The following is a 23,218-nucleotide window of genomic DNA, read 5'->3' on the forward strand; positions in this document are numbered from 1 at the left end:
ATTTGATAACTTTAATAATGTTACTTTTCATAAAAATTTAACATGAAACAACATATTATATTCTCATACATTACACCCAAATAAACCCAACTGTATGTGTTTTCTTTCTTCACCTATTAATCATTTCATGACTCCTTAGATTTATCTTATGATGCTTATAAAGTAGTTAAAACGTGCTCAATCTCAACCAGCTACAGCAATACAATGCTGCTTACACATTGATTCAATAGTATTAATATTGCATTTCATTAAACATATTTATTGTATCACTCACAGGGGCAAGACAACTACTTTTACTTCTAATACTTAAACTTTAGCTGATTATACTTCTGTACTTTTACTTAAGTAGGATTTTAAAATGCAGGACTTTTACTTGTTATGGATTATATTCTTACATTGTGGTATTACTACTTTTACTTAAGGAAAGGATGAGAGTACTTCTTTCACCACTGTTAACAGGAGGGACAAAAAAAACTTTTAAAAATTGCCATCAACAAAGCTGAAATTAGCTGTTCAACCTGGTATTGATTTTGTATTTCTAGAGACAAATTGTCTGTTTTGTCATTTACATAAACAGCAGTTAGAGGAATCGTATCTTATCAGTTTCACAGTGACGTCCATGTCCATGTGAGGTAGTTAATACCTGGGAAAGAGCCATTTCCAGTGTTTACACAGTGTGTCATCGGCATCAATTTGCTGGATTGCTTTGCAGCACAAAGAAAAATTATTTTACAAAACCAAAGAGAAGGGTTTTTTTAATAAAAAGTTTTAGTGCGACAGACGGTGGAATGACTGAATGCAAACAATGTTTCATTCTTCTCAGTCAAGTGGAAGAAAAAACACAGCTTTAATTTATATTCAGGGGACGGCGGCACCTCTAAAATCAAAGACATTCAAACACCTTCATCCTTCTTCTGATGTCATATCCTTAGAAAGACGCTGTAAAATCAAAAAGGGGAAAAGTTTTATTATCCACACTGACTTAACATCTGTGATAAATCCAGCACATAGACCCATAAGATAGACATCACTGTTCTTCTTCATTTTGGAGCTATAAAACGGCAGCACCGCTCTGGGTCAAAAGCAGATGGTCATGGATTTATCTTTAAATTTGATGCCACGGGTTCTGAACAGATTTTGTGTTTCAATAATTCCCTAATATCACTACAGGCTTTCATTTCTTGACATCATAAAACAAGCCTGGAACAAGGTTTTATGGCAGAAAACAAATGAAGAAGTTAATTCTCCTGGAAGTGTATGGCATATATCAGTCTGCAACCTTTTTTTCCACCAAGATGCTTGCACCACGTCTCTCTGAGGCATCACTGAAGGAACTGCAGGCTTGATGAAATCTTGAAAAGACAGTCAGACTCTTCAGAGACTGGAACGTGTATCAGGGATTAAGCCTCATTAGAGCAGCACTCAAAAGCAGCTCCCCCACAGTTTTTCTTTCCTCCACAGACCGGGTTTGATTAGTCTTTTTATCTGACATGTGGTGCCTCCTCTCCGTATCATCCCTCTCCATCTATCTGTCAGGCAGAGCTGATGGACTCATGAGGACGAGAGTACATGGCAAGATGGCTGCTGCTGTGTTTCTCTGAACTTGTGGCTGGTTTTATATCTAACAATAATCTGACGAATCCTGCCTAGAACTCAGAGTTTCTGTTGCTGATTGAATTAAGAGGAGTCTAACCAACTCTCTACAGCAACATTTTCAACATCACCAGTATCTTGTGGAGATTTCTGGGTCTATCCTGCTGAAACTAGGGCCTAGTGGGCCTTGAAGGCTGATGACCAAACCATGACACCCAAAGTTTCAAACAACACCACTGAGGAATATGTCACCATGGCTCAAGTGGGTGAATTGTTGGACCAGCGAAAAGACGTCTACAGAACTTTGCTTGAACAACCAGAAAAAAGGTTCAAAACTTGTGTACAGATCATAGTTGGTTCTTCAAACAGGAGGATTGATGATCTGTCAAAGCAAGTCTATGATCTCAAGGTGAGTCTGGAAATGATTCAAGAGGAATTTGATGATTTTAAAATCTCATAATAACTTAGTCCAAGAGCTGTAATGAAACCTGGACAGATTTGGACACAGTTTGCGAAAGTTTGATCTCATTCTCAGACAAGATGCCACAACATTATTGTAGATGGTATTAAAGAGTCTGGGAAAGAAAAGGTGTCTGAATCTGAAGAAAAAGTGAGAAAATTATATAGTGAAAAAATACAACTGGATAATTTCAAAATAGAGCTGGATTGGGCTCATAGGACTGGAAAGCCAATGTTTTCATCAGAAAAGCTCTGACACAATGTGGTCAGATTTCTGCAGTTGAAGGACAGACTTGCTGTTGTGGATAAAGCTGAAAACTTGAAGGGCTCAGACATCTTGATCGATGAGGACTCCCTGAAGCTGTCCGGCAAAGAAGAACTACTCTCAGCAATGAAGGCAGCTAGAGGTAACATTACATATTTGAGATACAATAAACTTAGTTTGACTCATAAGTCTTCACCTTTAGGCATCTAACTTTATACTTTGATTTCACATCTACAGCACATTATTCTTTACACACACTATGGACTACAACAAATCTGGTTTTGAAGACCAGATCTTTAGGCCCATTGATCCCTCTACAATTGATCTAGAATTTTGGTGTTGACCCAGACCTAATTTTTTTCATCATTTGATGCCTCTAACCTCTAGCTTTTATAATGAAACCCAGTTTAATGACTTATGTGTTTCTATGTCTCTGAATATATTCTCTACTCTTATCTGAATATAAGAGGTCTGTCCAGCAACTATAACAAATTCATTCATTATTTGTCTTCACTCAAACATGACTTTTCTGTTATTGCTTTATCAGAAACATGGCTTACAGGGGTCTCTAGAGAAACTATATAATTAATTATCTATATACAGTGCGGTTCACTGCATAAAAGGGATAAGATCGCAGATTTCTGTTTATTAATGGTGACTATGGATTTAAAATTAGGGATGATCTCTCTCTGACATCAGTGTTTTTTAGAGCTCTTATTGTTGGTGTTATTTTTATTTATTTATTTTTATTTATTGGACTCTGTCATCAAAGATTTTAATGAAAGTCAAGTTCTCTTGACCTGTTAAGCAATGAGGATAAACTCTGTTACATTTTAGGTGATATAATTCAATATAATCCTCTTAAAAAATAAATTAGATACCCTTACTGGGGATTTTCTCAATATTGTTTATTCTAGTTATTTTTTCCCTTTTTATTCATAGATTTGCATTAGTTAAAGAAAATTCAGCAACTTTGATTGATAACTAATTCTTTGAGCAAAGGAATGAAATCGTGGGTCTTATATTCAGACTTGTCAGATCATTTTCGCATATTCCAGTACTCTTTAATAAAGGTTAACATACCAAGAAAATAATGCACAAAAGGATTATAAGCAAGTCTGGTATTTTTAAATTTAAAGACATGCTTGTATTTCATGTGATATCAAAATTTTATGAAAGTTATTAGCTTTAGTTTCAATTGGCAGTCCTACCAAGAAATACAGTCAAGAATTCAATAAGCCCTGGTTTACATTTGACTTACTGAAGCTGTTGAGGAAAAATAATGAACTGTACAGAAAATATGTCTCAATACTCCTCTCATCCATGATGTTCATAAATCCTATAGAAATAAATGTATTCATTTCATTAGATCTGAAAAAAAGAAATATTTCAATGAAAAATGTAAGAGGTGTTGAAAAGATATTAAAACCACACAGAAAGTAATAAATCAGTTATTGCAAAGAGAAAAGACTAACCCAGAGCTGCCGTCAGTCTTTTTGGATGGTGAAAACTCATTTAATACAGCTCAAAAATGTAATGTTTTTTGTTAATATTGGTTATGAATTGAGCTAACAAAGTTTCTGTTTGTGATGGTAATCCACTGGATTTTATTCAAAGAAATGTTCCTATTATCTCTTCTTTTAAGCTCCCTGATATCCAAGAAATAAGTAACATAATTGAAGAGCTAAAAACATCTTCAGCTGGTCGTGATAATATTTCTGCATTCCTTGTCAAACAGGTGAAACAGTCAGTTCTTTACAAACACCAGTATCAGTACCAGTCTCCACTTATATGGCTCTGCTTCATAACTAATACTGACTAATAACGTGACCTCCCCACTTGATAATAATAAATTTACTTGTAGTATTTTCAAAGACCTTTTAAAAGCTTTTGATACAAATGGTTAAACGATTATGTCTCCAACAGAAGACAGTTTGTTTGTTCGTTGTTCCAACAAAGCCAGACTAGTCTGTGGGGTTCCACAGGGGTCCATTATTGAACCACTATTATTCCTTATCTATATTAATGATTTGTCTAATGTATCAAATATCCCTTCCCCAATAATGTTTGCAGATGACTCAACCCTAATTCGCTCTCATTCAAATTTCATTTCACTGATAAAGATGCTTATGTTGGTTTAACTGCCTACGCTACTTGGTTCAGATTAAACAAACTATCTTTGAATATAAAAAATCTAATTTAATCATTATCGGTGGCAGAAAGTCATATGCGAAGGATTTATCTAAAATTATAGTTGAGTCTGTTGAGATGCTTCAAGTGTCGGCTACAAGATTTCTGAGAATTGTTGCTGATGAGAGTTTGAGTTGGAGAGATCAAACTGAGTTAGCATGAATAAATAAATACATTGGTGTAATAAGGAGGGTTAGTCATCTTGTCACCACAAACTGTCTCCTAACTATTTCAGTCTAAGACCATTGAACTGCTGTTTTGTAACTGCTTTTCCTCATGTATTTTTGTCCATGTATCCATGTTTTATTTGTTGCACTCAGTTACATGAATCATTACTATTGCTCAGGAGTGAATATAAAACCAACATCCCCCTCACAAACACAAACACACACACACACATCCGCACACACACATTTTCTGCTTTTATTTTGATTTTATTATTGTTGTTGTTATATGTATTTATTTTATGTATTCATATTATTTTCTGTATGTTCATTTTGTGCTCTTTGTAACATTGTGAAATTTTAACATTATTTAGATGAAGGCTTCAAATAAGCTCACTGGCTTTTCTGCCTCTCTCTGCACTGTATATTATTTGTTATCCTTGTCATTTTTGTGTATTTTTTAATTTGTGCAAAAGTAAAACTTGTGTTTCCCTATGCTGCTCCCCCCGCTGGCAACTGATTGTCCCTCCCAAGTTGCAGGGAGCCGTCAGGGATCCCCTGAGGAAGCGGGACAACTTCTCATCCCTGAACGCTTGTCTGTGCACATGGCACAGTGTCATGTACGAGGCCCTCAAGCTCCTTGTTACAAACACTGAGGGTGGAGGGCACAGATGGTGACATGCTCTGTCCGGCTGCACCTGTCAGCCGCGGGACACAGTTGTTATCTCAAACTGAATATGGCAAAAAAAACACACTGAGTGTAAAAAGAGAAAATATGTGTTGTTGTGATTTGAAGGAGACTGTTAGAGTTATTTACATAAAGACACACCAGTCTCATTAGCTCACATTAGAAAGTGGGTTTGCAGCCAATAAGATTCACTGTTTTTGCCAAAAAACTATGATGCAGCTGACCTCCCAACACCTTCAGCAACAACAATCAAAAGCTGTGATCCATCCATGTAGTTTCTTTTTTTAAATGTATCCTAATAATAATATTTCTTATTGTGTTCCTGTCACTGACAGTCACAAGTTTCCAGATAAACAGCTCCAATAAGGAGCCTCAGCTGGAACAATATTGAATTTCATATCAGCAAACCTTTATTTTAAGTTTCCTGGGTATCAGACATAAACTTTGGCAAGCTGACAGGCAGAGTCAATATCCATGAGCCTTTAGAGCTTCAATAAATATCACGTTATGACCTTTAAAAATGTCTGAACACGGGCAAAACTGTGCAGTAAAACTGCGATTATAAAAATAAACCCTCCAGAATTTTATGTTTATGAGAAATACATGTTGTTTTCTTGATGATCAATTGGTTTGAACCAAACGTAACGTATTGTTTGTATTTGCCTTTTGGGGAAACATGAGGGTTGAAACACAAGGCTGTGTTTTTAAACTGCATTTAATCTAATAATGCAACATTGCATCCTTCATATTGATATTTATAAGAAAATAGGCCAGACTAAGTCCAGACTAATTACTTAAAGTGGTCTTCAAAAGAGATACTTGGTGGTTTTTATTGGTTGTAACTTAGTAGCAAGTGGTCACCATTAAGGGAAAGTCCCAGAATGACTTTCTCTTTATATCAAAGCTTATTAAAAGGTTTCAAGAACTGCTTTCAAAAGACAAAGACAAGCAAACCTCAATGAAGGAGTTTCCTGATTAAACCACAACAGTAGCAAAGTTATTCATTCATAAAAACAATTCCACTTGTCAAAATTCATAAAGACAATTTGGCGACTCAATAAATCGCAGTTACAATTATTAGTAAATTAAGCATTTATTTACTTTCTACTAGCAAGCCTGTGTTGTCACTTTGGGATCCCACATTGTCAGGCGGCAGTTGTCGATCTCTGACGTCAGAGCCACGTCATTAATTGAAGCGATGAGGGTGCTGTCCAGGGTGCTGAATCCTGAGACAGGTCTTTCTATGCAAAGCAGCCACTGAGGCAACAGGCGTGTTTAAAGATCTACAGCAGGACTTATGGATTTAGTTTAATAACAGATTCAAGATATTTTACTGATTTTACAAGAAAAAAGTGAAGTTAAGCCGACAAGTGTTTTCTGGAAGTTGTAAAACTCTGACTCAAACTTTTTTTTTTCTTTTTGGTCTTAAACATGGATCTGCTTCCCGCCTTGGAGGCTGCCAAAATCTACCACACCAACTATGTGAGAAACTCCCGAGCCATCGGCGTCATGTGGGCCGTGTTCACGATCTGCTTCGCCATCATCACCGTGGTGGTCTTCATCCAGCCCTACTGGATCGGGGACAGCGTCGACACCCCGCAGGCCGGGTACTTCGGCCTTTTCCACTACTGCATCGGCAACGCGCTCACCTCGGAGCTCACCTGTAAGGGCAGCGTGCTGGACTTCGCCTCCATCCCGTCACCGGCCTTCAGGACGGCCATGTTCTTCGTCGGGACCTCCATGCTGCTGATCGTAGGCACCATGGTCTGCTTCAGCTTGTTCTTCTTCTGCAACACCGGGAACGTCTACAGGATCTGCGCCTGGATGCAGCTGGCCTCAGGTGAGTTTCCTATTAAGTACTTGTTCCATTTATGGGACTGTTCCTCTACATTTCAGAGGCAAATAGTGTACATTTTACTCTACTAAAGTTGTTCAAATTAGACCCACCTCCACCACCTGAATTAAATTTGCTTAATAATAACAGAATGAAAGGGTCCGTTTAGAATAACAAGTACCTGTGATGCTGCTAGTTGTACTTTTACTCAACAAAACGTTTGAATGCAGAACTTTTCATCATATTACTATTTCAACTTAGGGGGAACAAATCTGAATTCTTCTACATTCAGTGGCAAAATGAATATAAATTCATTCAGGTGAAAAAAATTAACATAATTTTGTTTGATTTTGTGGGTCAGGTTTTGGTTACACTTTATTTAATAGTAAAGTGCTGATCCTAAACTTACAACTGAATGGAGCTGGGAGATAAATCAATATAATGCTGATTTTTGTTTTTTGTTTTTTTACTATGAATCTAGTGATCAACTGGGATTTTATTTATGCCTTTAAGAAGGTTTGAGTAAGTGAAAAGAACCTTTATTACAGGAAATTAACTCTATATAAACTATATATAAACTCAAAATAAACTCTCTCTTCCTACATATTTATATGAATTACCAAACAAATCTACTATAATAATTACTAAAATATTGTTATTAATACTGAGATATATTGTTAAAAATACTGTATCAAATGATTTTGTCATAATCATCCAACCTTACAGTAACTATGACACCAAAAAGTCTGTTTGTGTTCAAGACGAGGCTGTTGATTAGTGCATTAGTTAGGGTTCAAATCAGGGATCAAAGGTCACAGTCTGTTGGAAAGTAACTTTGCCATTTATTCTGTGTTTTAAAACCTTGTAGTTGCTTTAGTATCAGTATTTAGTCTAATCACTCAAATGAAGATCATGGAATTTGTCATCAAAGTGCAAATTCCACAAAATCTTTCAAATCTTTATCAGATTTCAACATTTAAATATCACATCTCTAAAATTAAGCAGCGGATCTAAAGGATGAGTGAGACCTGAGCTTCTCTTCTGATCTGTTCTCTCTGTCAAGTGTGAGCTGATAAACTCATCCTGTCATGAGTCACCCCCTCACCTCTCCGGTTTCAGTTGTGGTGTGTGTTTGTCACTGTATGTGTTGTTTTTCACTGTGGGAGCCAATAAGGGCTCCGGTTTCAGCTTTTGACACCTCTGATGGTGGATTGGTTACATGTCACAAGATCAAGTGTTGCTGTGTTGTTAGCTGATCTAAACCTGTGTCTGAGACAGACCAGGGCCAAGTAAACTCACCATGTGCTCTATGATAAGGGCTTATATGTCTTGTAAATTTTTAGAAATGCACAAAGCTGCAAAATTCTGATTTTAATCCAGGTTGTACAGTAGCTGTGGTGAAAACCCAGAGGAAACTTTACCAGACGAAGAGTATTTGACGTAACAGTGCATCATCCAAACAGCACCAGTGAGCCTGTTTGCTCTGCTGCACCATAAAGAAATTCAACTTCTGGTACTTTATGGGGCTACATCATATCTTATCCTGCACTTGGGGTTCAAAAGAACCTCCCTCATAATTATTTATCAACCTAATTCCAAACAAGAGGTAATTAATGCAAGGCTCTGCCATTTCTATGTCCCTCCTCTCCCGCAGCTGTGTTGATGGTGATGGGCTGCATGATCTACCCAGACGGCTGGGACTCTCCTGAGGTGAAGAGGATGTGTGGCCAGAGGACTGATAAGTACAGCCTGGGGAACTGCACGGTGCGCTGGGCCTACATCTTGGCCATCATCAGCATCCTGGACGCCCTCCTGCTGGCATTTCTGTCCTTCACCCTCGGCAACCGGCAGGACAAACTGCTGCCAGATGACTTTGAGGTGGAGGGAGAAGGTACAGTAAGGGTTAATGCAGACAGGTGAAGGTTGTGTGTGTTGAACAAAGCAGGGAAGGAACCGTCTCTGCTCCCGAGCTTGTAGGGAAGGAATGACGGCTGTAGGCGTTTTAACTTGTCATAGAAGGAAAAGCTCAGGTGTTACTAATAACATCAATGATGCACAACAGCAGAACCCTGAAACCGAAGCAGCTAAATGTAACTCAGCCGTCATTAAATTTAGTTTTTATATCTGTGTTTTCCTGCTGCGGCATGTCAAAATGTCTTCTGTGAAAAATATTACAAATAGTATTAGAGGTTTGGGAATTATTAAACTTCTGAGCTTCAGTGTTCATTATTGTCAGTTATGAAACAGCAGTTAACATTACACCATCATCTGTTTATTAGCTGCTTTCAATCAGGGAGTAGATGGAGTTTGAACAGTTGTAATGGAAATTGTACTTTTCAGAGGTCAACTTTCCTAATTGAATTTCTTTTTTTAATTTCCCTGAGGGAAAATATATTTCTGTTTCTTTTTAATACTCTCATAGCTCAGATGAGAATGTTTATGTTGAGCTCTTCATATTATTTACATTCATCCAGCAGAAAGCCAAGTTGTTTCTATTTTTGTGTGACCTGTTTTGCATATTTTTAGAAGTAGGGGAAGTTTATCTTGTGAAATGTTGTATGTACTGACTGTTGCATAAGTTATTTTAACACAGTGGTTTATTTCCTTAATACACATGATGTCATACATCCATTTGCCCCCGAGCCTGTAGTACAAATATGAGGATGATGTGCTGTTCGCTTTGAGCTTGTTGCCAAGACGTCAGCCCACAAAAATCAATTCTACGCTGCTCATCTGTCATTATTAAGTGCTCCTGCTTTCTTTGCAAATTATTAAACTTGTTTTCTACTTATACACTTAAGTCTGTGTGACTATTAACAAGTATTACGGAGTGCTTTAGTAGCCAGCACTGGCACATTGTCATAAGTCCATCAAATTCAGGTATTCATCAGAGCTGTGATCTTCTTTTACAGGAAAAACCTAATGAGCGTGGACCGTCAGGACCAGTGTGATGCAGATTACTTTGAAGGCCTTCAAGGGTCAAGAAAAACATCCTGAAATGTCAGGATGCAGTTAAATAAGATTGTTCACCTGTCTTTCTTTTTCTTTTTTATCATGTTTTCTTTCTTTTTATGATGGTTTGTTTCAAACCTAATAAACTTCAGAGAAACAAGCTGGACACTGTTGTTCTGTACTGTATGAACGTCTGTTTTATTGTATGGTGTGTTGTACAGTTTGTTCACACAAAGTCTATGTTCTTGAATCTGACACTGATGTAAGTTTCTGTTTTTACCTAGGCTTCAACAGATACATAGCTTACTTTGATATGATCAATTTGGGACACCATTACATAACATCAGATCTCACCATTTCTATGGTAAAAACAGTGACATTATTGAACAGTTGGCCACACATACAACCAAGCTCAAACACATCTTCCATTCACTTTTATTAAAACACAGCTACCCAGCTAAATAATTTTAGCTAAGATATAAGATTTGTTAAAAACTGTACATAACTGTAATATACATAAAGGCAAACTCTTTGGTACAGATATATACAGTTTATTTTCACTTTTTTTCCTTTCAATTGGGCTTCCTAACGTGTCGTCTTGTTGAAACCTTTAAAACACTATATTCCTGAATTGTAATAGGTGTATGAGAATACCAGCCTCCCATGAGAATGAAAGATCTTTTTTTTTTTTTAATTTTAATTGACTAACCACACTAAATACCAGGTGACAATGGATTTATTATGGCTAAATAATATGACCGATGTTATCAGACATCGGTGTCTCAGTAAGAAACTAGAGTCGGTCTAGAGAGATGCTGTGTGAACGTTACCACAGTCAGTGTAAATGTCAGCCCAGTGTGCAACTTTCTAAGCCTACTTTACAAATACAAAATGTATACCTTACATGTGTAATAGAAGATAAAATAATTCATAAAAAAAAAGGAGAGAACACAGCACTAATGAAATGTACGAGGAAAAAAAGTGATAGCGAGTCCTTTTTTATGGGGACAAAAATGACCAATAAAGGCTACATATCCTTGATTTGTTTGGGTTTTTAGTGCAGGAGTGTAACAAACAAGGATGAGTCACTAGCAGTACAATAACAGGTTTGCTTAGTTGGGTGGGTGAACGGAGCACAGCAGTTGGAGCCAACATGACCACAAAGTAATATAACCCACGGGATTCCTGACGTCATCACACAGAGAGAAGAACCAACAAATACAGGGTAAACATACACAGAAGCAATAGCTCAATAACGAGAACATAGGAAATCCAAAAACAACGAAACAAAAAAAGAGAAATAAATATTCATCTGATATGCCCAAACTGGAAAGTGATCTGTTGCAGTCTCTGGAGAGAGTAGGGAGGGAAGGGAGGTGCAATAGCTGGAGGTCTCCACTAGAGGGTGAGCCAGGGGTGGCGCAGGCACTCTGCCGCCGTGGCTCTCTTCTCGGGGATCAGCTCCAACATGGGAAGCAGGAAGTCAGTGAAGCATTCGGCTTCTTCGCGGGGCCACTCGTACTTATCGATAAGCACCTCCAGCAGTCCCCACGGCTTCAGCTTGGTGATGTGTTTCAAGTCACCTGCAGTCAAACAGACAGACTGTATCAGAGACACTTGATGTGGGAGCTCAGTACAACAAGGTAGTTAAGTCTCTGAAAACATCATATATGCAGTATATTCTTAATATCTAGACATTACATACTTACATTAATTCTTTTTACCCCTTTAATGGTAAATGTATTTCCCAGACAGGTCATCCTTTTGATTGTTACTAGTTAATGTTGGAAATGTTTTTTACAGATAAAAAGTTAACATGAACAAAGTTGCTCTAGCACAACAGCAGAAAAGGACGCAGGACTCTTCTCTTAAGTCTGACACTGACACTTCTGTTTTTTACCTTTCTTGGTGAAAAAATCCTTGGAATATTTGCCGGTCATTATAAGTTTGCGTGGGACACTCCCCAGCAGCTCAATGATCAGCGCTATATGGTCTACATGGCGGAGCCGCCCAGCAGACGATTGCAAGATGAAAGGGGGGGGAGGGGGTTGGAGAGACAGACAAGAAGACAAACCACAGATTCATCAGACAGTGTCCCAGTAACAGGCCCACTCTGGGTGTGTGGGTGGGGGGGCTGAAGGAGAGAGAGGTCCGGCTGACAGCACACATGGGCCAGATTGTTGCGGAGGTTGAGGTGCACAGAGCTCAAACATGGCCATCAGACATTGTGAAGAGTGTTATGCTCCCAGCGTTCATCTAGGGTTCTTTAATGTTATGAAACTGTTCATATAAATCAATCTCAAAACAAAACATTTCAGTTACTCACACTAATTTAAAGTAGTGTTTTATCATCACCTACAGATATTCAACTTATCTTAAACTCATTGATCTTTGATGTGTGAATGTATTTAAATCAAAAGTATTTATCATGTTTATACCAAAGCTTCATTTTCACAGAGACTTCTTAGGTGTAAATATAGAGGTGTGACATTGTGACATGTGACATTTTTATTCTACTTGAAATATTTCACTTAATCAAATTTAAAACACTCCCACTTTGTGCTCTAAAACATTACAAAGGTTATCAAGACTCTGATACCTGCCTCACTCAATGGTAGCAGAGTAGTTTTAAGGATACCGACTATGATCTGAGCTGTTCTGGAGGATTGAAATTCTCTAAATATTTTGGGCCAAGGATCCCTTATGGAGGAGATATTGTTATAATTATCACTTTGTTACAGACGCTTATTAATGTATTTTTTGATACCACTTAAAATATTTTGTTTTCTGAAACTCATTTTATGTTTTTCAAGCATTACAACTTTTTCTCTAGTTGCTTTTCTGTGATCTAATGATTCTTTTAGATAAAATTAAATGTATTTGATAAAATGAAATCAGACTATTTTGGCTGACCTAACACTCTGGAGGAAAAAAAAAAGTCATGAGAATTTCCCAAACTGAGATCAATAAAGTATCTGATATCTAGCCAAGTCCTCTGGCTACAACTACGAAGGTACTGACTGTACCTCTGCCAGGCGAACTTTGGCAGAGCTACTTGAATCAATGTCTGATGGCACTGTTCAAAGTAACAGACATTTACTGGTCTGTATTCATCATTAGGCCTGCTGGCAGCACACAGCAACAACTTTGGTAGATCTGAATGTGCTGCCAGGAACTTTCCCCCCCTTCTCCTCCTGTCCACCGTTCCCAGGGCGGGCCACAAACAGAGGGGTGGCATACCTCTCTTGGTGAAGTATTCCTGTGAGTATTTCCCACTCAGGGCATAGTGGCGAGGGATTTTACCAAGCAACTCTATCATGAGAGCAAGGTGGTCTGGAAATGAGGCACATCAGTGGAGGAGAGACAAGACAGGAGGAGAGGGAGGAGATAGAGAGAACCGTTTGGAGAGAAGAGGGGATGGGAGAAAGATGGCAAACAGTCATATGGAACAATGTATTAGGAACAATGGATGATGACAGCCTAGTATGACAAGAAGCATATGGATGGAAAGCCTATATTAATTTTGCAAATCAAAAGCTATTACAAACATTTAAACAAATGTAGGCTGTTGACTCTCACATACGAAAACAATAAAGACTGAATTAGATCAAAAATGAAGCTAACAGAGCAGCTATCAAAGCAATATGCACCTGACACAGGATGACTGATTAGTAAAAAAATCTAATTAAGGATAGTCATGCAAGAGATAAAGCAGCGGTAATATGAAGTAACGGGCTCGTGAGTTCATGCACTGTAAGTGAAAAAGGCTGATTCACAGCTGCAGGACATGTGCCAATACACCGAAGGTTACATCTCAGCACATACCTGACATGCTGCGGCAAAATCAAGTCAGTACGGAAACTTCGAGCTAAGCAGCGAATGAAAATTAATTTACGGGAAGCGTGAGGAAGAAATGTGAAGCGTGATTGATGAGGAGGTGAAGACAGATGATCGAGGAAAAAGAGAGAAGGCCCCGTCTCCAGTGGGACAAAAATGTGGTTTGAGGTGTTAAACAGGAAATAACCACAGGAATGTCGGTACTCATCATCACATGATTGGATTCTACACTGGAATATTTCTCTCATTAAATATTCGAAGATTTAAATCAGTCAACATCACTGTAATGGAGTACCTCACTTAAGTGTTGAAACTGTGAAAATTAAGCATAGTGCATAGTGAAGTCATAAGTTGCCATGCTTACTGTGAAAACTCTTATTAGATGTGTGGATGGGATCGATGTTTTAAATAATTCATGATGAAGATTAAACCCCAATGAGGCCCGATTTAATGAGAAAAACACCATGACGATTTTCACAGTAGTAATCAAAGTTGAAAGTTACCACCAGAGCAAAATGACTCTTACCAGACTAATATGCATATTCAAGAACACACTGCTAAATATAGCAGTGAGGATTAATGAGAAAACAGCGAGTGAGTCCCAGAAATACCTTCATCCCTGGAATAATCTTCCCCAGAATGTGGTTCAAACAAGTAGTCCCCTGTGGCAAGCTCAAAGGCCTGAGGAGACAACACAATCATCATAAACACAGGAATTCACACACTGCATGACAGGATACATCTACCACAACTAAATACACCCCTCCCACCTGCAGCTACACTCTCATAATGCTACTGAGGCCTTGTCAAGGTAGATTATACTACGATTTCTGTCTCGGGGTGTTTTGACACAATGCGATAGACTGTCAGTGCAGTTTCTCACCATGCAGGCTGTGCTCCATATATCAGCTGGTGTGCTGTATCCAGAACCGATGAGTACCTCTAAGGATCGGTACTGCCGTGTCTGGATGTCTTCTGTAAAGTGCTTGTGCTGAGAGAAGGAGATAGTAAGTAAGTAAGTAAGCTTTATTTATATAGCACTTTTTAAAACACAGAGTTAGAAAGTGCTTTACAGACACATATACACATGCAAAATTGAAACAAATAGATTAATAAAAAAAGACAAACACAGCACAGAGAGAAATCAACCGAACTGAAATAAAACAGGACATATTAATCTCCCAGATAAAGGAGAAGAAACAAATCCTACAACACGACACAACACAAATAAACAGAGCCTACAGTAGAAGAGAGGAATATATTTAAGTGTTATAACTGTGTGTGTGTTTGGACTCCACTTTGCTCTGCAACAGAGAGCGAGGAGAACTGTACTGAGCTGCATCTGCCATTCGATTACTAAACCTAAATCAATGTAAAGAATAAAACATAGAGCTGGATGTATTTCTATTTTGGTAGCTGGATGACACTGGATGTGTCCCTCGCTGGAAGGCTTCTTGCTTAATCAGGAAATCCCTCAGGTCATTAACAGACTACTCACCACCCAGCAAGCATTTCCCAAATCTGCAATCTTGACCTTGATCTGGTCGGCATTGAGTGGCTCAAGAGGGTTAACTAGCAGGGATCCTGCTGTTAGCTTGCCTACATCAGAGCAGAGAGAGAGAGAGAGAGACAGAGGGAGAGATAAGGATGTATTAAACATCTAATAAAAGAAAGTCTAAAAATCAATATTTCAAAGTTCACATAGCTGAGCCTTTATTAATCTTCCAGAGCAAACAGCTTCCAGAAAACCTCTTGGCAGTTAGTGGCTGCACTGATTTTGGCTGACTGACCGTTTCTCAGGCTTTCCTCGGTTCCATACTGACAGTCGGGTCTGTCCTCTCCGTCCTCCTGACAGATGCTTTGCTCCAGCTCTCCCTCCTCCAGCCCAGCAGGAAGGCGTCTCTCAGTTACTCCACTGCTGTGAGCTCCCCTGCCTTCAGTCTCAGTGTCCAGCTCCTTGAGATCTGCAGAGTCCACACCGTTGCAGACGGGGTGGACAGGGGAGTTCTCGTGTTGCTCCTCCTTACTGGCACATTTCTCTGTGGGCTCTGCGTTGCCGTTGTGTTGGTCTTCGTCCCTCCAACGGGACTGTCTCTGCTCCACCTCCGCATAGCCGTTACAGTTCACCTCCGATAGCTCATCTCGTCCCACCCTCATGAGATCTGCATTTACATTTCTCTCTGGGAGTATCAGGAAAGGACAGATTCTTTTCAAATGAGTCACACCAGAGACGTACAGATTACTGTATAACAGCTTTGACAGAACTTTGACCAACAGCAATAAAAAATAAAAAAACACACATTACTCCGGTGATGCTGGCTTCTTACCCTCGTTCGTATCCTCGTTTCCCAGCTCCTGAGGAGACACCTGTCTGAGGGGAGCGCAGGCCCGTCCCTTCGGAGACTGTGGGTCCTCATCTTCATCCTCTTCTTCCTCTCGTGTCTCTGTGGTCTTTTCCATCTCCTCTAGGTCCATGATGCACTTTTCCAGCAGCTCGGCCTGACGCTTCTGCTTCTTTTTTAACTTCTTCTTCTTGTTTTTGGACATTTTTACCGTCTGTTGGAGAAATGAGTAAATAAGAGGCTCACATTGATGATTATATATCTGTAGGATTTCTTTGAATTTGTCTTATACTGAAACAGTAAAAGGGTTGTACCTGTTTTGGAGCAGGCGCCGTGCTTACTGAAAAGAGAATATTAGATGAGTACAAACAGTTACAACAAAATGTTCATGGATGTACATATGAGTGTGTGTGTTTGTGTGTCGTACTTGCTGAACCGGAGGGAGGAGGTGCCCCAGCCCTCTGCCACTCTGTGGCTTCTGCTGCAAGCTTTCGGACATAAGGCTCGTCAACACTCATCAGGATATTTTCCGGCTTGATGTCTGTGTGGATGATCTGACACTTTGTGTGCAAGTAGTCGAGACCTTGGAGAACCTGGAAAATGAATTCATGGAAAATGAAAATGAACATTTGACTTCTCAATCCATTTGTCATGTTTAGAGGCAGGTTTGACTTCTATACTGTTTAAAAGTTAAATTATCACAACATGCTCCGCTCCGACTGGTTTCTACCCATCACACAGCCTGGAGAGTACATAGCTTTTGTAAATTGGTGTAAGTTACGTCTGAATCTTCATCACACAAAAGGTGTGACACTGGAGTTTTCATGTTACCTGTTTTATGATGCTCTTCACACAAGGCAGGGGCAATCCTTGGTAATTAGACTTTATTATCCACTTTAATAAGTGATGTCCCAACACCTCAAATACCATGCAGACATCTGAAGGGAAGCAGTTAAGATAGTAACAATGCAACACAAGTCAAATTGAAAACCAATCAGGAGAAAACAATTCATGAAACATCTTGAGGTCCTGTAGCCATTCAACTACATGCTCAGTAGCATTATTTATACAGAAAAGAGGGCAGGTCAAATGAGTGCAAACACTACAGTGTTGTTAGGGAGTCTCATGTTACAGGTACAACTATCCCTGTGGCATTTGGAGGATCGTACTAAGCCAAAGTGTTGTGATAGGTTGAGGTCTGTTTGGGACAAACAAGGCTCTCAGCAGTACAGCCATCGCCTGTTGTTTACTTTACATGTTTTTCAGCTAAATTTGACACCAGGGGAAAGAATGGTCCTTTCAAGACAAAGTATTTTTCTAAGAATAAACAGGCTGGTCTTTCCTGTAGGAAGCAATTAACCAAATCAAATCTGAGTTATAAAAAAAAAAAAGACCAGGAAGCATTAGCAGTACTCGGCTGTAAAGGATACGAGTTCCATTCACACCAGAGATCTTGAAGTCATCTACCATCTGGACCACCATTTCCCGGTTGGGGTCATTGGGGTCTGAGTTTCTTACCTGGACACACAGAAACAGAATAACGCAATTAACACAATCGCACGTACTGAAGTCAGACAGGATCGGCAAACATGTCTGTTTAACCATGAAACACTGCTTGAATTCACTTGCCAAACATGCTGAATGTTGTTACACAGCATTTGTAGTTACACGCTATGAATAATTTGTGACTTGCACTGTAAGCAAGCTCTGAATATATGTGTTTGCATGAACTGTGATTTATTGTAATTTAAATGACTTCATATCAAAGAAGAACCTACTCTGGGAAATAAACTCAGCTACTTACAGATCTGAGGAGTTTGATCTCATCCACTGCTGTCTCTGTGTAGTGCTCCGCACTCTTCACCACCTTCATTGCAACAAACCTCTTCACCCTGCAACCACAGAGTAAGTAACGTTTGCCAACAGGAAGCACTGTGAAACATCCTACAACAACAGTCTCAGAGCCAGATGCTACTGAGTCTGTATCCAACTTCAGGTCTCATAATCAAAACTGTGCTGTAAAAATATGAAATAAAGTTTTTTCATACTGGATGTCCCAGGCGAGCCACACAGTGGAGAAGTGTCCCCATCCCAGTTTCCGGATTACGTGGTATTTTCCGTTGTAAAGGTCGCCTACTTTCACGTGGTGGTAGCCACCTAGAAGAGAAGAAAATGCCTGTTGACTACAAAGTTCAACAAGGAGTGCTAATAGTCAGTCATGTTTACCTTAAACGGGTTATCTTAGTTAAATTAAGGCCGTAAGGGGCATAATTCAGTTAGTGTGGAAGTTTGTTTACTGCAAACCATAAAACGCTTTAATCAAATGTTTCAGTATGGTTATGTACAATAACAACATTATAGTGTACATGTAAACATACTGAGTAAGACAGGACTCACCTTTGCAGTAGTCGTTAGGGTCCTCCTGCTCTTCATCATCAGAGCCGAGAATCTCCTCAGGTTCCTCGGGTTCCTGAGGCGAGGCTTCTAGCTGGGGCTGCTGTCGAGTTCTGGGATTGGCTGGCTGCCTGATGGACAAACACATGCATGCCAACAATCATGGACGTCATTAGAGACACAGTCCCGGCCATATTCCGCCCTGCCTTAGTCACCGCTCAGTTACCTCTCATTTAATTATAGAAATGCATTCCTATTCAACAAATGTTTCACAAAAATTATAGAAATGTTCTACCTCTTTCCCAGACCTGGTAAACAGTTAACCTTCTTATTAAACAGTTAACCTCCACTAACCTCCACCTAATAAATGTAACCACACCCAAATCCTGCTTAATGCATTACAGGTAACTGTTCCTGAGACAAAACAAAACAGAGGCAGCTGGCATTATTCTAACAGGACAGCTATACTGGTCAGACCTTTAACACTGTGACAGGTTGTTAATTTGAATCATACAACCTACAAAATAAATTGTGAGCTTTGGTGTAATAGCCTGTAAGTGTCTTGGTTTGGCCTTGATGTCACAAAAGCATCATAAGAATCTTTCAAGGTCTAACCAATTAAATATAAGATACAAATTCATGTTAAGACCTTTCAGAATGATCCATAACTTTTAGAGCAGATCAGACAAATATTAAGAGATGTCCAGAGCTAATCTGCAAGATCGGTGATGAAACCAATCAAAGGCAATTTTTAATTGATCTGTATCTGCTATAAACAAATATTCACACACACACAAATGAACAGAAGCTTGCACAATCCCAGAGACTGTGAACGAGCAATGCAAGCAAATACACCCTGGCTTAAAAAAAACATTCTTCAGGTGGACCACACCTCTAAAGTGCTGCTGATAATCAAAAACTGCATTTGAACTTCTATATCTTGTTCATGCTGGAGGTAAAATCCTGTTGAAACCTTCCTGCCACAACAGATCCACAGTGAGACCTCCTATCTATCACACTATACAAAACATAGGAAACATTTAAGGAAATCAGTGCTGCAGGCTATTCCTAATGCACAGCTATTCAGCTGTCAACACTCGTCTGAATGGCTTTACTAATTTTAACGCAGGCCTATTTTAGGCAAAGTGTGCGCTGTGCGACTGTATTATATAGAAGAATATAAAAACAGAATCAGGACTTCAGTGCTCCATATCGGTGGACACTGTTTGATAAATTACTAGGATCAGGGGCAAAGAAACCACAGCTGCGTTAAAGAAGAAAATGTATGTGCGTTATCATTAAGATAAAGAGTAGGGAAGTGTTCTCACTCTAGAGAGCAGCATGCTACTGCCATCTCGCAATTACAAAGCTCACTTAGTTTGTCATTATATCAGGTTGTCAGATGGAGGAGACGAAAAGCGAGTCTGAACTAAAATGAAGAATAGAGAATTTTACCATAGAAATATGGTAAAATGTTTTGCAGACAAAAAATACACTGACTAGTAATATTTAGTGCACTAGAAGGGCAGAAAAAATAAACAAGTAAATGTCTGTACATGATTCATGTTTGGCATTAAATATTTGGAGGAGTCACTGACTTTTTGTTTTTGTATTTACTGGTGATTTGACTGTAACTGCAGCTCACACTCAACTCAAAGCCAGCAGCAGTGAAGTAACAGGCTAGCTTACAATACCCACCCAAATCTATTTTCAGACATTTTATATAATAAATAATGCCCTACATAAGAAAATGTACCTGCTTTAGAAGTGACTGTACCTTAAAGTTTAATACTTAAATGTCATTAATTGAGTCAGAACAACATATTCTGTCATTTTATGCAGTAATCAAAATAAAATTTGCATGTGAATATACATGTAACATCCTATAATCTGTGTTTGCCAGCAGTTCAGCTGCTAATATTAACTTCAAAGCCAAACAGCCTGATGTTACTTCCTCCACAAAGGAGATTAAGGCTGCTCATCACTACGGGAGCCAAGAGAGCCGAGATCCCGTTCAAATAAATTGCTAAACTGGTCTGCAGTGTCTCACAAACGGGCTGCTGGTTTCCACATAATCTGCAACCTACTTGTTCGAGCCTGACACAGTCGCCGTTTTACCTCCTGCGCTGCAATAACAGAACAAGCATCTGTGATTAATTACAGAATTGTTTTAACTGAAGTTTGACTTTCTAATGACGGCTTTTCCATTTGAAACACCCACTCTTGCTTTACTGCAATCTTAATTAATTAGAATCAGTGCTCATAATGAATCTTCTTAAATCTCATTCTCAGTCATAGCTCTTAAATTAAAGAATAGAGACAGGGACGAACAAAAACAATACCACTACTTACATCTGAAGCCAGACACAACTACAATTAATCATCTTTTCATGAGAAGAAAAACAATGGCTGCTCTAATTTTGGGTGGGTGTTCCTATTTTTTTTTTTTTTTTTTTTTTTTACACTGGTGCTCTTCACTTGGTGTGAAGGCAACCGTGTGCTCTGATACTCAAATTGTTCTGGTGCATGTTTTTCAAGAGAGACTTACAATTAATTACTGACGTTTACCCTGCTTACTGATTCAGACTATAGCTCCTCCACTGCATTATGCCTTCAAGATCACAGCGTCACTGCTCTTCAATACGTATAGCGCTCAGTATGAAAGGATGACTGCAGCATGCAACGCTGCTGTTATACCATATATATTTAGTTTCTAGTATCATGCTATTATTCCTATATGTAGATGCCAGTATATGCCATGAAAACAACACTGTTAGGAGGTGAGTATCTGCAGTTTTCAGTGAAACACCATGCTTCGGTGGGCTGATGTGGGCTTCTTCATTCTCTGGTTTTAAATATAGCACAGGCTGTTATGCAACACTCAGAGGATGCCACTGATGGCATGATTAGTAGATTGTTAGGTACACCAAAACAATCAGTATTGGAGACCAGCGCTTCAGTGGACTACTCCCAGCCCCAAATGTTGCATTATGTTAATGCAATCATCCATAAACTATTTTTATATTAGGACATAGCCTTCAGATAGTTTATTTTAGGCACGGCATACTGCACATTCTATACGGATCATTTACAACTTACATCTTATTAAAATAACTGTTCAAGGGTTTATGAATGATGCTGCTGCCCTTATTTGAATCCCATGCAAAAATGGAAAACTGCAAAAACCAGAACAGAGTACACAAGATCCCATGATTCTTTGCAGATGCATCAATCAGCCTTTCAGTCTAATCAGCACAGACCAAAATAAAGTGCAAGCATGCCATCGAGGACCTTGTTTCAATTTCAACATCTGGACCATAAGCAGACAGCACGTGTGTGTGTGTGTGTGTGTGTGTGTGTGTGTGTGTGTGTGTGTGTGTGTGTCTGTGTGTGTGTGTCAAATAAACCACCTTTAACTGTGTGCACCTCACAAAAATGCATACCAGAACGAATGTTTCATACACAACATGAAGAGACGACGAGCTTGAACTGGGGGTAAAAACAAAAACTCACTTTTTGCTGGTCTTCTTTGCTTTCACCCTCTTTTTCCTCGCCTGGAGTGCCAAAACTGTCAAAAAAAAGAAACCAGTGACAATTATTTTGCCATTGTCTGGTTACCGTTTGATGTCCAGCTGACATTCAAAAGGGGATGACACTGTCTGAGGCGAAGTGTGAAACTACCTACAGCTCATAAACTCGGTGATTATGTGCAGTATTGTGTCATGTTTGCAACAAACAGCATATAAATCACAACTGCAGTCACCCCGTTTGATTGCGGGAGCCATCTAACGTCAACTGACATCACTAAGCTAACGTTACCCACATAGGTAACCGTCCCTCTAAAATACGGTAACGTTAGTAGGACATTAAGTCATTTCAGGACACTCGTGTGGCTAACTGTAACACCTGGTTAATACTGTCGGTGTTTTAGATGGTGCTCAAAACAGAAGGAGCTAGAAAGCTGGACGTAGAGCGCTAATCCTGACATGTCCCATTGAAGCTAAAGCTAACATAGCTCACCCCAGCTCAACAGTGCGTGACAGACGCGTTCAATTAAACCCTCTGGACGTCTGCTGCTCCGCTAAAGCTTACATTTGTGACTGAGGAGGAACAATAGCTGCACTGTCAACACACGGGCTAACATTACTCATACAGTGTGCGGCGTGTCGGTGTAAAGATTTACCTTTTCTCTCCATGTTGGCTGGATACGTAGCCTAGCCGTTAGCTACACCACCAGTGGTCGAATGTTCCGCGCATGCGCACTGGTTCGTTTTGGTCAAGAGGAGCTTCCCTGGTGATGGCTCCACCTGAGCATCAAACCCCTGTTTTATGAACTTAACTACACTGAAGCTGCAGGGGAACAAAGACAGGGTGAGCAGCCTGCTATTCAGAAGTATTTATAAGTGATACTAACATGACTCATTTTTAGTTTACTTTTACTGTATCACAATGACTAATGTGTTGACACTAGCAGGTAGTTGTACAGTGTCAAATTATCTG

The 23,218-nt window shown here is 39.2% G+C and overlaps 2 protein-coding genes across 4 annotated transcripts; one reads left to right on the forward strand and one right to left on the reverse strand.

The window, feature by feature from the left end:
- Positions 1-1,088: 1,088 nt before the first annotated feature.
- Positions 1,089-10,358, forward strand: lhfpl5b (LHFPL tetraspan subfamily member 5b). 2 transcript variants are annotated; one of them, XM_067592078.1, is made up of 4 exons: positions 1,089-2,002; positions 6,815-7,199; positions 8,848-9,084; positions 10,106-10,358. In XM_067592078.1, exons 1-4 carry the CDS (start codon positions 1,802-1,804, stop codon positions 10,114-10,116), a joined length of 834 nt encoding a protein of 277 aa, XP_067448179.1. In that variant the 5' UTR covers positions 1,089-1,801; the 3' UTR covers positions 10,117-10,358. The 2 variants fall into 2 exon arrangements, with proteins under 2 accessions (XP_067448179.1, XP_067448180.1); XM_067592079.1 differs by lacking the exon at positions 1,089-2,002 and having other exon boundaries at positions 5,697-7,199; positions 10,106-10,357.
- A 206-nt stretch (positions 10,359-10,564) lies between these two features.
- On the reverse strand, positions 10,565-23,043 carry srpk1a (SRSF protein kinase 1a). Of its 2 annotated transcripts, none has more exons than XM_067592075.1 (16): positions 22,902-23,043; positions 22,232-22,286; positions 18,722-18,849; positions 18,373-18,481; positions 18,129-18,216; positions 17,755-17,842; positions 17,156-17,262; positions 16,752-16,917; positions 16,639-16,664; positions 16,310-16,538; positions 15,773-16,162; positions 15,481-15,581; positions 14,866-14,973; positions 14,594-14,663; positions 12,046-12,138; positions 10,565-11,728 (listed from the first exon to the last, which is right to left on the reverse strand). In XM_067592075.1, the coding sequence occupies exons 1-16, from the start codon at positions 22,912-22,914 to the stop codon at positions 11,544-11,546; spliced, it is 1,956 nt and encodes a 651-aa protein (XP_067448176.1). In that variant the 5' UTR covers positions 22,915-23,043; the 3' UTR covers positions 10,565-11,543. The 2 variants fall into 2 exon arrangements, with proteins under 2 accessions (XP_067448176.1, XP_067448175.1); XM_067592074.1 differs by lacking the exon at positions 12,046-12,138 and adding an exon at positions 13,386-13,478.
- Between the last annotated feature and the right edge of the window lie 175 nt (positions 23,044-23,218).

This window comes from Thunnus thynnus, chromosome 6 (assembly GCF_963924715.1).
Source record: "Thunnus thynnus chromosome 6, fThuThy2.1, whole genome shotgun sequence".
NCBI classification, from domain to species: Eukaryota; Metazoa; Chordata; class Actinopteri; order Scombriformes; family Scombridae; genus Thunnus; species Thunnus thynnus.

Bases quoted from the DNA above. Each gene is read 5' to 3' on its own strand.
- lhfpl5b (XM_067592078.1), top strand. From the start codon at position 1,802: ATGACACCCAAAGTTTCAAACAACACCACTGAGGAATATGTCACCATG. The intron at 2,003-6,814 runs GTGAGTCTGGAA...CCCGCCTTGGAG, and splicing joins AGCAAGTCTATGATCTCAAG to GCTGCCAAAATCTACCACAC. The intron at 7,200-8,847 runs GTGAGTTTCCTA...CCTCTCCCGCAG, and splicing joins CTGGATGCAGCTGGCCTCAG to CTGTGTTGATGGTGATGGGC.
- srpk1a (XM_067592075.1), bottom strand. The intron at 16,163-16,309 runs GTAAGAAGCCAG...TGATACTCCCAG, and splicing joins AAACGAGGATACGAACGAGG to AGAGAAATGTAAATGCAGAT. The intron at 15,582-15,772 runs GTCAGTCAGCCA...GCTCTGATGTAG, and splicing joins CGAGGAAAGCCTGAGAAACG to GCAAGCTAACAGCAGGATCC.